At 38.5% G+C, this 13,320-nt stretch overlaps 1 protein-coding gene across 5 annotated transcripts in view; it reads left to right on the top strand.

Annotated features, from left to right (window-relative positions):
* Window positions 1-13,320, top strand: part of pleca (plectin a) — a 150,623-nt gene that overhangs the window by 42,762 nt on the left and 94,541 nt on the right. For 2 of the 5 annotated variants that reach the window (XM_079829004.1, XM_079829013.1), the window contains exon 1: window positions 12,340-12,680. The exons of the other annotated variants lie outside the window; for them this stretch is intronic. In XM_079829004.1, the coding sequence (XP_079685130.1) occupies window positions 12,635-12,680 (46 nt within the window). In that variant the 5' untranslated portion in view covers window positions 12,340-12,634. Of the gene's footprint in view, window positions 1-12,339; window positions 12,681-13,320 lie in introns of those variants that run through there. 5 annotated transcript variants of the gene reach the window in all.

Below are 13,320 nucleotides of genomic sequence, written 5' to 3'. Positions count from 1 at the left end.
GCCATCCCAACAGTATGGAGAGAAAGCAGTTGAAACATTCTTCAAAATGTGTTCTATTGAAGAAAGAAATGTATACAGGTCTGGAACGGCATGAACATAATCTAATGATTAAATGATAACAGAATTTTCCTTTTTTGGGGGGTAAACTAAAGTCCCATAAAGGCAGTTATATGCCATGTTAGCACATACTTTAGTGTAACATTGACTGTCGACTTGAAGTGGAAAAAGAAAAGGAAAATTGGAAAAGGAGCGTATCGAAAAACAATGAAAGCTGTTTTCCTGTCCGAGGCCTGCATCCACGTCTTAAAGAGGGAAAGTTTGGGTAATGGAAGTTATGGTGTTCCGAACCGGAATAGAAAGGGTATGTTATTAATACACTGTGAAAACGTGTTTCTTGGAGAGAATGCTGGAAAGAAAGGAGTTGAGAGAGATATTTTATGCTGTGGCTTTGACGTAGGTGGATGATGGAGAATTGTGATGTTTAAATTGCGTTTTTGGTCATGTTACTTGATTAGCATAATTTATTCACTAAATTTGGTGCTAAACAATGCAGACAGAATGTACAAATAAAATATCAGCAGGTGTAGTTAATTCTTAGTGAATTTCTCCTGCTCTATTGAGAACTCTTTTCCTTGAGCTTTTGATATATAAAATGTCATCGTAATATAAGAGTACCCTGTATGTTTCGGAGCTGAAAACGTCCTTGTTAGTCAAAGAAAAGCTTTTATTGACAGCTGGTAGTGCTGGGCGGTATGACCAAAAATTTATATCACGTTATTTTCCAAAATTAAACCGGTTTTGCGGTAGAATTAATACAGGTTTGTAAGATCCTACACAATGTGTTCTTACCTTCGCTGAACAAACGACACATGTCAGTTTAACACAGAAAGAATAAAAATATATATATTTTTAAATTCAGTCAACATCATTGTCTTCTGTATCAGAATAATCCATCGTGTCATCGTTCATGATCAGACGTGCGGCTGTACCAGTGTCCTTGCTTGCACATATATTTCATTTGAAGATGATGTGATTAAATATGTGTGCATACATGGTGCTGGTTCATGTTTAGAGCACTAGAGTATTTGAAATATGTCCATAAACAACTTAAACGTGCTCACTCCGGTCTGTATCTGATCTATGATCCACGTGGTGAACGTTGTTAAACTTATCGCGGCACTTGGCACAGAAAACGCTTGCGTGGGCCGCATGTCGTTTGAATTTTCCGCTGCAATCTCAGCTGTGCCCTCACTACAGTGCAACAGTGAAAAGGGACCCCTCTCAAACAGTGTCGCACTGCACCGCGTTCCGAACGTTGTTTAAGCGACATACACCGGTATTGCGGTATAATAAAAATTCATATTATAGCAAAAATAAACACCGGTATTCGGTATGAACCGGTATACCGTCCAGCACTAACAGCTGGCTCATTGAGCTACAAAGCAATAAACATGCTGTTGAAGATTTTCAAAATAGTGTGCAGTGCCTGGTTGTGGAAGAACCACAAGCTTCCTTCGGATTCCAATATTAGGAATGCAGTTGAACTTTATTTTTAATGAAGTTACAGCTTACGTGGGTAAGACATTGCATTTTTGTTTGCTTCATTTTACTGCGGATTCTTTTGTAAACAAGACAGAGAATGGATTTGCAGATAGAATTAGATTAAAAAAAACTATGCTGTGCCTTCTATATTGGATCCGACAGGAATGGTAAAACACACTTATGTGAGTAAAAAATGTTTTTTTTTTTTCAAAAAGTCATTTTTTCAGGTTTCTCAGAAGTCACACTCTTGCCATAGGCCATTATACTACAGAATGCATGATCTGTTCAACTGAGGATGTGGGCAATTTTACCAGAGATGGCCAGCATCATGAGGAGATTACTTATGCAAAAAAATCATTTTTGTCAAAAAATGAATTATTTTAAGAAGGTGACGATGTGATAGTATTGCATTCTGACAGATCGTTTGATATCTACTGATTATGTGTACGTTTCTAACTAAACATAACTTACCACACTGTCACAGGCTGGAATATCCTTTTTATTTGAGCTGTTGTTGGTTCATTGTCCTGCGATTCCGGATCTGGGTCGAAAATGTATGGGCAAATCATTCCGGTTGCCATTTTTTCACATTGGAAGTTTTCAAAACAATTCCCTACGTGTACTGACGGGGAAGCCGCAGCTCATTGTAATATGCAAAACTGTTATCCAATCAGAGCAGTGGGCATTTACTTTAATGCGAGTCTTTAATGCGGCACACCCATAAAAACAGAGCGTTTCGGGAGCTAGGCTCAAAACCAGGGTAGAAAATAGCCTATAACTTATTCATGAAATTTTTGAATGTAAAAACCATGCAAACGTCATAAGTTGACCTCAGACAACAGTTCATGACCCCTTTAACACACATTTACCAACACATGATTTGTGTCTTGGGTGTTTAATTCGTTTTCTAGTAAGTTGAATAGGAAAAGCTGGAAAAGAACATTTGCACATTTACATTTTTGTTCTATTACATTTCACACATGGGATACTTTCTAGCCAATATTGGTAACCAGAGATTGTTTACTGCTCTTTTCTTCAACTCTTTAGGATATCCCACACCACTGCAGGCAACATCTAATGCTTAATGTATGTGGTGCCAATGGCTATGTTTTGATCTAATCTGCATGTTTTGGAAAAATTGATTGGTCTGCACTGCACACCAGCTCTTTTCTGCCCCTTTTCCAGACGAACAGGAAACCCAGTTTTTGATCACTTCAGCTAATGATTGATGATCATGATTGATTACTCACACTTACGGAAGAATGAATGTGCTAACTGTCTGTGACTTGGTTGTCAGTAAGTTAAAAATTTGCTCAGTTGGTGTGGAATTTCTGTCACTTGGATACCAGGGATGTCTGCAACAAACTCCCCATCCGTCTGGTAATGCTGCACATTTAAACCAAGAAACCTGGGAGCAGTAGAAACGTATCAGTCACTTCATTATGTTGAGTCATGGAATGTTTGGTCATTGTTGGAATATTGTAGCGATTGTACGTTTCCTGTTTATGTTGTCCAGACAAAACCCAAGGAAGATGACTAAGTTCATCTGTATGATTAATCAGTAGCAGTCTATTTGTATGCTAATATGTGAGCGTGTCAGAAAGTATTTATTGACCCTTTCAGTAAAACATCACTTTAATCATATCGTCCAGCTCTAAACTACAAAATGTGGACAATTAGGCATTAAGGTATTACAAACAATAACATCATGAATTTTGGTAAAACTGCTTTGAAAAAATGTGTATAGTGAAAAAAGCTATTTTTATTTTTTTACTTGGCTCAGACTTGTATTGTGGAACAGCGGTTTTAGCTTTGATCAGTGGCACGCTTGGCCAGTCTGATGCCAGTAGTGCTGTATCAGGTTGCTAATATGAATGCCATGTGCGTTGGCAGTTTATTGGGTTAGGGTTATTGTTCAGGATTTTTGGAGACTGCACGCAAGTCCACTACTGACACTTAACTTATAGAAAAGTAGAAAAACATAAGATTTGCTGTTTCCCATCCATCTATCCATCTATCCATCCATTGTATTTGTTTGTATTATTATTTCTTTAAGTTTTGTGAAATTTTACTGAAATTACTTGTAATAGTCTGGAAAGCATCACCAAGAATGCTACAAATACTAGATACTACTAAGTGTGTGTGCGAACACTATCATTTGTTCATTTATTGTCCTAAAGCCCAGTTGGGTGTGTGTGTGTGTATATATATATATATATATATATATATATATATATATATATATATATATATATATATATATATATATATATATATATATATATATATATATATATATATATATATATAATATAATATAATATAATATATATATATATATATATATATATATATATATATATATACACACACACACTCACCTAAAGGATTATTAGGAACACCTGTTCAATTTCACATTAATGCAATTATCTAATCAACCAATCACATGGCAGTTGCTTCAATGCATTTAGGGGTGTGGTCCTGGTCAAGACAATCTCCTGAACTCCAAACTGAATGTCAGAATGGGAAAGAAAGGTGATTTAAGCAATTTTGAGCGTGGCATGGTTGTTGGTGCCAGATGGGCCGGTCTGAGTATTTTACAATCTGCTCAGTTACTGGGATTTTCACGCACAACCATTTCTAGGGTTTACAAAGAATGGTGTGAAAAGAGAAAAACATCCAGTATGTGGCAGTCCTGTGGGCGAAAATGCCTTGTTGATGCTAGAGGTCAGAGGAGAATGGGCTGACTGATTCAAGCTGATAGAAGAGCAACTTTGACTGAAATAACCACTCGTTACAACCGATGTATGCAGCAAAGCATTTGTGAAGCCACAACACACACAACCTTGAGGCGGATGGGCTAAAACAGCAGAAGACCCCACCGAGTACCACTCATCTCCGCTACAAATAGGAAAAAGAGGCTACAATTTGCACGAGCTCAAAAAAATTGGACAGTTGAAGACTGGAAAAATGTTGTCTGATGAGTCTCGATTTCTGTTGAGACATTCAGATGGTAGAGTCAGAATTTGGCGTAAACAGAATGAGAACATGGATCCATCATGCCTTGTTACCACTGTGCAGGCTGGTGGTGGTGGTGTAATGGTGTTGGGGATGTTTTCTTGGCACACTTTAGGCCCCTAAGTGCCAATTGGGCATCGTTTAAATGCCACGGCCTACCTGAGCATTGTTTCTGACCATGTCCATCCCTTTATGACTACCATGTACCCATCCTCTGATGGCTACTTCCAGCAGGATAATGCACCATGTCACAAAGCTTGAATCATTTCAAATTGGTTTCTTGAACATGACAATGAGTTCACTGTACTAAAATGGCCCCCACAGAGCATCTTTGGGATGTGGTGGAACGGGAGCTTCGTTCCCTGGATGTGCATCCCACAAATCTCCATCAACTGCAAGATGCTATCCTATCAATATGGGCCAACATTTCTAAAGAATTAAAGAATGCTTTCAGCACCTTGTTGAATCAATGCCACATAGAATTAAGGCAGTTCTGAAAGCGAAAGGGGGTCAAACACAGTATTAGTATGGTGTTCCTAATAATCCTTTAGTTGAGTGTATATATAAGGCTTAAGCTAGTCCTAGATTAAAATACATATTTGAGCTGTTTTAACTGAAAGTAACTTGCACTGACATATCTTAAAATGTCAACGCCATTGTTTGTCTCAAGATACTCACCAGTAATGTTTTTTTCTAAGACATTTATAAAATCTACTTAAAAGCCCTAATCGAACTAAGGCCTAATCCTGGCTTAGTCTATGTCCTGTCTGTGAAACCGGGCCATAGTGTAATAGATTGTATCCTCACAGTTATGTCTGGACCCAGACTTCACTGACTCACAAATTAGATGAAATCTCGTGGTGAGTTTCATGAAAGGTTACACAGAAGTTTGATGGGATTCTTGGAAGGCGTTGTGCTGGTATTTGTCATCTGTCAGCACATAATTAAACAGTGAAAGTTGACAGATGAGGTTTAATTGAGTGTCTGGTTTATGTGTTTATCCGTCTTGACTGATGGCTCAATAACTTATAAATGTTACTCAACGAGACATCAATGCACTAGGGTCAACATCTTCAGAAATTATTCCCAACAAATAACAAAAAGGAATTCCCTCAGATAAATAATCAGCATGCCAGTTATCATATTGGCCAAGGTTCCTCATTAAACAGTGCTGACCTTGATTCTGTGCGTCAGAAGAGTTGCTCAAAATCAAGGTCTCTCAAGTGTCCTTTTATTTCGCTTTACTCTCTATATTGGTTTTAAAGGGTTTGATAGATAGATAGATAGATAGATAGATAGATAGATAGATAGATAGATAGATAGATAGATGGATGGATGGATGGATGGATGGATGGATGGATGGATGGATGGATGGATGGATGGATGGATGGATGGATGGATGGATGGATGGATGGATGGATGGATGGATGGATGGATGGATGGATGGATGGATGGATGGATGGATGGATGGATGGATGGATGGATGGATGGATGGATAGATAGATAGATAGATAGATAGATAGATAGATAGATAGATAGATAGATAGATAGATAGATAGATAGATAGATAGATAGATAGATAGATAGATAGATAGATAGATAGATAGATAGATGAAAACAGATGTAAAACCTGTGTTTGTTGACAGTTTTCTATCTGACATGTATCTATGGGGACAGTTTAAACAGTCTCCTGCAACGCCGTTGCACTGTGTGAGGTGGGCTGATGGGTCACTGAGAGACAGGATGACTGATCAACATGTGAAAGAGTAAACATGTCTGTGCAAGTTGCTGAATTCTACAAGCTTTTGTGAGGTGACAAAGTAAGACCCAGGTCAGAGTGTTTTTGTGATCAGAGCCAACACACTTAGTAGGAAAAAAATATGTCATCTACCTGTCCAGTATTTAGTAATGCAGTATCACACAATATATTCTCAGCATATTAGAATGATTTCTGAAGCATCATGTGACACTGAAGACTAGAGTCATGAAGATATGAAGTAATGAAGTTTAAATTGTACTAATATTTCCTAATATTACCGTTTTGTCATGTTTTATAAATGCAGCCTTGGTGAGCATAACAAATCTTACAGACCCCAAACTTTTAAACGGTAGTGTACATGGACATGCAATTTCAGTTGAAATCATTTTAATACACTATATTGCCAAAAGTATTGGGACACCCCTCCAAATCATTGAATTCAGGTGTTCCAATCACTTCCATGGCCAAAGGTGTATAAAATCGAGCACCTAGGCATGCAGACTGCTTCTGCAAACATTTGTGAAAGAATGGGTCACTCTCAGGAGCTCAGGCAATTCAAGCGTGGTCCATTCGTGAAATTTCCTCACTACTAAATATTCTATGGTCAACTGTTCTGGTCAACAAGTGGTATTATTACTAAGTGGAATTGGGAATAACAGCAACTCAGCCACGAAGTTCTAGGCCACATAAAATCACAGAGCAGGGTCAGCGCATGCTGAGGTGAGCAGGGTCAGCGCATGCTGAGGTGCACAGTGCACAGAAGTCGCCAACTTTCTGCAATAGCTACAGACCTCCAAACTTCGTGTGGCCTTCAGATTAGCTTAAGAACTGTGCTTTGAGAGCTTCATGGAATGGGTTTCCATGGCCGAGCAGCTGCATCCAAGCCTTACATCACCAAGTGCAATGCAAAGTGTCGGACACAGTGGTGTAAAGCACGCCACCACTGGACTCTAGAGCAGTGGAGACGTGTTCTCTGAAGTGACAAATGTCTGGAAATCTGATGGATGAGTCTGGGTTTGGCGGTTGCCAGGAAAATGATACTTGTCTGACTGCATTGTGCCAAGTGTAAAGTTTGGTGGTGGGGCGATCATGGTGTTGGGTTGTTTTTCAGAGGTTGGGCTTGGCTCAAGTGAAAGGAACTCTTCAGCATGCCAGGTTATTATGGACAGTTTCATGCTCCCAACATTGTGGGAACAGTTTGGGGACGGCCCCTTCCTGTTTCAACATGACTGCGCACCAGTGCACAAAGCAAGGTCCATAAAGACATGGAGGAGTTTGGTGTGGAGGAACTTGAATGACCTTGAGTCCTGAGCTCAACCCGATAGAACACCTTTGGGATGAATTAGAGCAGAGACTGCGAGCCAGGCCTTCTCGTCCGACATCAGTGCCTGACCTCACAAATGTGCTTCTAGAAGATTGGTCAACAATTCACATAAACACACTCCTAAACCTTGTGGAAAGCCTTCCCAAAAGAGTTGAAGCTGTTATAGCTGCAAAGGGTGGGCCAACTCCATATTAAACTCTACGGATTAAGAATGGGATGTCATTAAAGTTCATGTGCATGTAAAGGCAGGCGTCCCAAAACTTTTATTAATATAGTATCTTACTTTTAGATTAGCTTAAAGCTTCCACTTAGAAATTACTGCAATGAATGACTTATATTAATTATATTAATGTGTAGGCTTTATATTTATTATTAATCTATACAGTCCATGATACTTTTTCTGTGGACCAGCTAACATTTTACATTTTGTCTTATCCAGCTCTTTGTATCTCTGATTAGCTATTCGATCTTACGTTGCTGTACACTGTGGAGTGATATAAAAGACACTGGAAGAAGCTCCGGTATGTTGCAATGGATTGCAGTCATTAAAAAAATGCGACTGCTCAATGTTTTGACTGACCAATCAAAACACGTATTTCAGAGTAGTTATTTACTATTTCTCAATGGCTTCTTCCCCAGCAGTTCAACACAGATTTTTTTTTTTTTCACTTCCTGCAAACTAAGCTAAAGCAGATCAAATGCAGTGCAACTGGCCAAGGGTCTAAATAGTGACTGAAATTCAGAGGAAAACTATTATTTTTTGGCATAACTGAGCTGAAGTTTCATTTATACTTTGCCATTATACATTTCCTGAACACATCCATAGTTCCTAGATATGCTTTAATAATGCTCATTCAGACTGTTCAGCTGCAAAAATTGATCATTCAGAAAGGATCATGCTGTTGACATGCTGAAAACACTTTTTTTCAGCAACGGGGTGCCACTTTGTTAACAAAGGTTGACCAAAACAGAGATCATAAGCATATATATATAAATATCTTAAAAGAAAAATCTGCGGCTTTTCACACTTGAAATAGTCAACAAACCTTGGGCGAATGGAATGCTGGGTAAAATTGCTTTGCGTTGTACACTGCTCATAATTTAACCAGGGTTAACAAATAATCATTAGTATTCATACTCTGAAATTTCCTACTGTACATTCCTAAACTCGAGGTTAACATTCTTATTTACATATTTGCGGTGTCAATCTTATTGATTGGATGAACACTGTATACGCAATCTTTTTGCAAAGGCTCTAACATTGCGCATTGAGCATCCTCATATTAGATATTACCGACTGCTATCAAGAGTGTCCTGAATGGAATTTTCGGACGATAAAAGTATGAATGAAACGGTCTCTTCCTCACTCAAATTGACCTGTTTTAGATCACTATTTAACATTTTCCCCCTTAAAAGCCTGAAATAACTAAATATACAACAAACTGTTTTTCAGTGACTGTACAGAGCACTTGAATATGAGGCACACGACTGGCTGTCAGTTGCTAAGCATTTAGTTCACCGCATCATTTCACACGGTCTAGTTTGACTCAGCAAAAGCAGTTCTAACCCTTCTTTTAAATTACAAGTGTGAAATGTTCCGGGGTTAAAAACAGGATTTCGAACGACGATAACCTGGGATTATCAGTGTGAAAAGCCTGTGTGAGTAATGTACTTTTACAAAGCAGTTACGATGAATCTTGACTGGAGGTTTCATATTTTCAAGATTTTCAGTGAATAACAATTTACATTTATATCTCATGGAAAGTAACCATAAGGTTTTTTATTTTATTTTAATTTTTAATTTTGGAGCTTGACAGTTCCAGTCCTCATTCACTTTAACTATACTGAACAGAGCAGTCATCATCTTTTCAAAATAAAGTCCTATATGCTTGAAACAATTTGAGGGTAAATAAATAGATAAATAACATCATATCATGCCATATCTTATAAGAAATATTTAAATATCTCAAGCTTGAACCCTTTGAACTTTAGGGTACAACAGAGCTAAAGGCACACCTTAAGAATTTTTTTTGCTTTTCACTACTCCCATAGTGTATGATTGAAGAAAAAATATATATGTTTGTATTTAACATTTATGGAGCAACATATTTTGTGTGAAAATAAATCATAAAAGTGGTTTATTTTGTTTAAAAATCTTATAAATGTATGAGCTGGCAAAGTGGGCCTTTTACCCCACACACGGGGGTAAAAGGCTCCCCAGCATGGGGCAAAAGGCACACGTTATTTATGCAGATACTCTAGCTCAAATAATATGTATTGAATAATGTCTAAGTTAATACTTGTTGAAAACAATCATTATTTTCTGTTTATTTTGATAAATAAAATAATACAAAATCAGTAAATATACTGTCATTAAAATGTTAAATACATAAACAAAATATTTTAAAAATAAAGATAATGAAAGCATTGAATGAGATTCCATAATTTAATATAGATACAGTAGTAACATTAAATAATATTGTATTATGATATGATTCATATATTTTTAATTGGGCCTATGATTAATTATAAATATGGTGATTATCTCTAAGGTGGACACCCAACTTAATATATGATATCAACAAATGGAAAAGACAGCCAGATATTTATCATCGTGTTAATTATAGTGCCTTTTAAACGTCTCGGTTGGTGTTATGCTTACGTCAGAATGTGAACCGACGAATTGGGATATATTGCAATTCGTCGGTTCACATTCTGACGTACGTCGAACGTGACCGACTGAAAGGGAACATCAAATATTAGCCTAGAACAAATTAGTGCAGAATCAACTTGCTGCTGCCCGAGTCAAGGATCAGCCAAATTTTCATGTGCATCTTGAAAAGCAGATTGGTTTGGGAAGTGCTGAGGCAAGTTTTTGTGCCATCTATCGATTTAGAGGAAAATAAAATCAAAGGAGCCTTTTAGGCTACCCCGTGGAGCTTTTAGCCCAATTGTACCCTACTTTGTGCTCTGCCTTATGGCTATGACAGACTTGTAGAGGTAGAGCAAAAAAGGGTCACTGGAAAAAAAACAAAACAGGCAGAGATAGAATAACAGAGTGTGTCAGAGAGAGAGAGAGAGATGCTAATCTCAGGAGCTTCAGCAGTAGGCCAGCCTGGCTGCTCTCAAAATGCTGTGTCATCTAGTCTGTATGGAGCTTTTCTCTGTTTGTGTGTTTTAGCCACAAGAGTAGCTTGTGTCCTGGCTTTGATTGTGCACACACATCAGTTATTACAACAATAGAGCCTGATGACAAAATCAAATAATGCTTTGGCGAAGAAAAAGATTAGGTGCACCGATGAAGTCAATAATTGTTAAATGTGAGTTGATCTTTTTTTGCTGCATAACTGTCAAGTAGACTTCCTCGCAGAAGCATTTATTGCGGCAAGTGCAGTGCCATTCTTCTTTGCTGAGTCACTGTACTGTAGAGGTGCTGAATTATGTTTGTGATGCTTTTCCATTACTGTATTCATTCATTGCGAAAGAATAGGGTATGTAATGAGATTGTTTTGCTGTTGTTGATTGTGTGAAAAGCTTACACACTCTCATCTTTAGATCTTAACTCATCTGTTTGTGTCTGTCAACTGTTTGTTTAGTTGTCAACATTGTTTTTAATATCACACCTTATTTTTGAGCTTAACACTTACATAAAGACATGAGAAGCTATTTAAAAAACCGTCTGCCACAATTCTGTCAGCTAATGAGCTGTCATTCTCACATTTGAATAGCTTTACAAGCTTTTCACGCGTCATAGAAATGAGTAATAGATGGTGACTGATTAGGTGGCCTAATCAATGATTTAATCATTCACATAATCTCGTTTTCACAGGCTTTCATGAGCCAATAACAATCTACAAGCATTTTCGGAATTTACATTGCATTGCATTACCACACTTTAGCCTATATTGATTTATTTATTTTTTTTGTCTTGTTAGGGGCCCGTGCACAGATGGTACGAGGACCCTATTGGAATTGCTCCATTTATTATATGAATATTATTATTATTGTCTGAAATTAATCATTTTTGAGGGACTAAGGGGTGGAAATTTACATCTGATAATGGGTTTCGGAAGGCAAAATGCCTCTATTGCACCACCTACAACATTTATCTTGTGCTTTATGTGTTTGTGTTTTGTTTTGATTTTGAACACTTTTACTTTACATATGTCTAAAGGATCTATTTATATGTGCAATTAATAATTATTATTTTACATTGGAAAATGCTAAAAATATAAAGCCAAGTACAGACCATAAGCGCAGGTTTGTGTGTGCATTTGGTGCAGTTTTAGCAAGTTTTCATTGGACTCTGATGCTGTCATGATGAATTAGAGATTCGGATAGAAAATGTGGAGTTAAATGAGAATCTGTGGTAGCATTTAGCTAAAAACTGACAGGTTGTAAATTGTTTTTATGGACAGCATTTGGAGTCATCATGTTAAGAGCTAAAAAAACATACTGCGGTTTGATAAATTACAGGGAAAGAGAGAGGCGACTGAGGTCCCTGAGTGCATTTCTCTCAATTTAGCTCTCTTGTGCCATTTCTATCCTTTTACACTTTCTTTTGCATTTCACTTCTTTACACCTTTCTGTGTCTCCTACCTTCAAACGTCTCACAAGTGGGCACAGTTTCTACTTATCCCGCATTTTGATTGGTTCAGGCACCCCATGGGATCCACGGGGGATGGGATGGGCTGGAGGAAAGACAGAGGAGGAAGAAGTGAGGGAGGGGTGCTTTTCACATCGCAGTTTCCCTGCAAACAGGGAATGAATAAGTGTGAGAGAAGGAGTGAGTGGGTGAGCGAGAGAGAGAGACCAGAGGATCAAAACAGAGAAACCACACGGTCAGCAAGCAGCACTGCAGACTTAGCCGAGAGGAGAACAGAACTAAATCCTGAAGTCTTGCAGCTGGTGGAATCGTACTGGACTGACCTTGCGCACACACGTGCACACGCACACGCTCCCAGGAAACCAGCGTGACAGAATCCAGTGACATGGACACAGCCCGGTCCATCCAACACGAGATCACCTCTCTCAAAGGTACTCACCTCTCTGATCAATGCGGATCAATTCCTAGAGGAATGCGCCGCAAATTGAGCCGTTTAACAGGATGGGAATGGATTTTATGGAGGGCGTGAATGGCATGCAAAGTTCTTAATTCCATTGTGTCCTCTCTGGCTCAACTTTGCTGTGTTATTTATGAAGGGAAGTGCCGGGTCTTTTGTGTTGGGTCCCTCATGCTTGAACTCTGGCTGTGTTTGTGAGCTTGGCTACATGTTTCCTTTTAACTGTGCTGGGAAGCAGCAGGATTCTGCGTCAGCCATGCGGCATGTTCGGTGTGCTGACTGGCGCATCACCACGGTAACAGCCAGTGCAGTGGGTTCCCCCGTTCCTGTTATAGCGCTGCCTGTAGTGTACAGCGTGTGTAATGGCAAGCGGACCAGGAAGTTTGATGTCATAGCACTCAGCTCTGAGTGTTTTCATTGGATAGATGTCTGTAATTCAATATTAATTGATACAAACGGTATAAACTGAGTTATGTGGTTGCGATGACAGTTTCGTAGCTAAAGCATCCCAGGTCTTCCTCAGGTTGGGCTGAAAAATGCTGAGTGCAGATATTCAAGAGTCTGTCCATCAGAGCATGAAAATAGACCAGCACTAAATGCCTGGAGATGGATTG

The sequence above is a fragment of the Gobio gobio genome, assembly GCF_949357685.1.
Source record: "Gobio gobio genome assembly, chromosome: 11".
Classification (NCBI taxonomy): domain Eukaryota; kingdom Metazoa; phylum Chordata; class Actinopteri; order Cypriniformes; family Gobionidae; genus Gobio; species Gobio gobio.
Note: the sequence above shows the minus strand (reverse complement) of the source record. Positions and strands in the feature narration are given on the sequence as shown.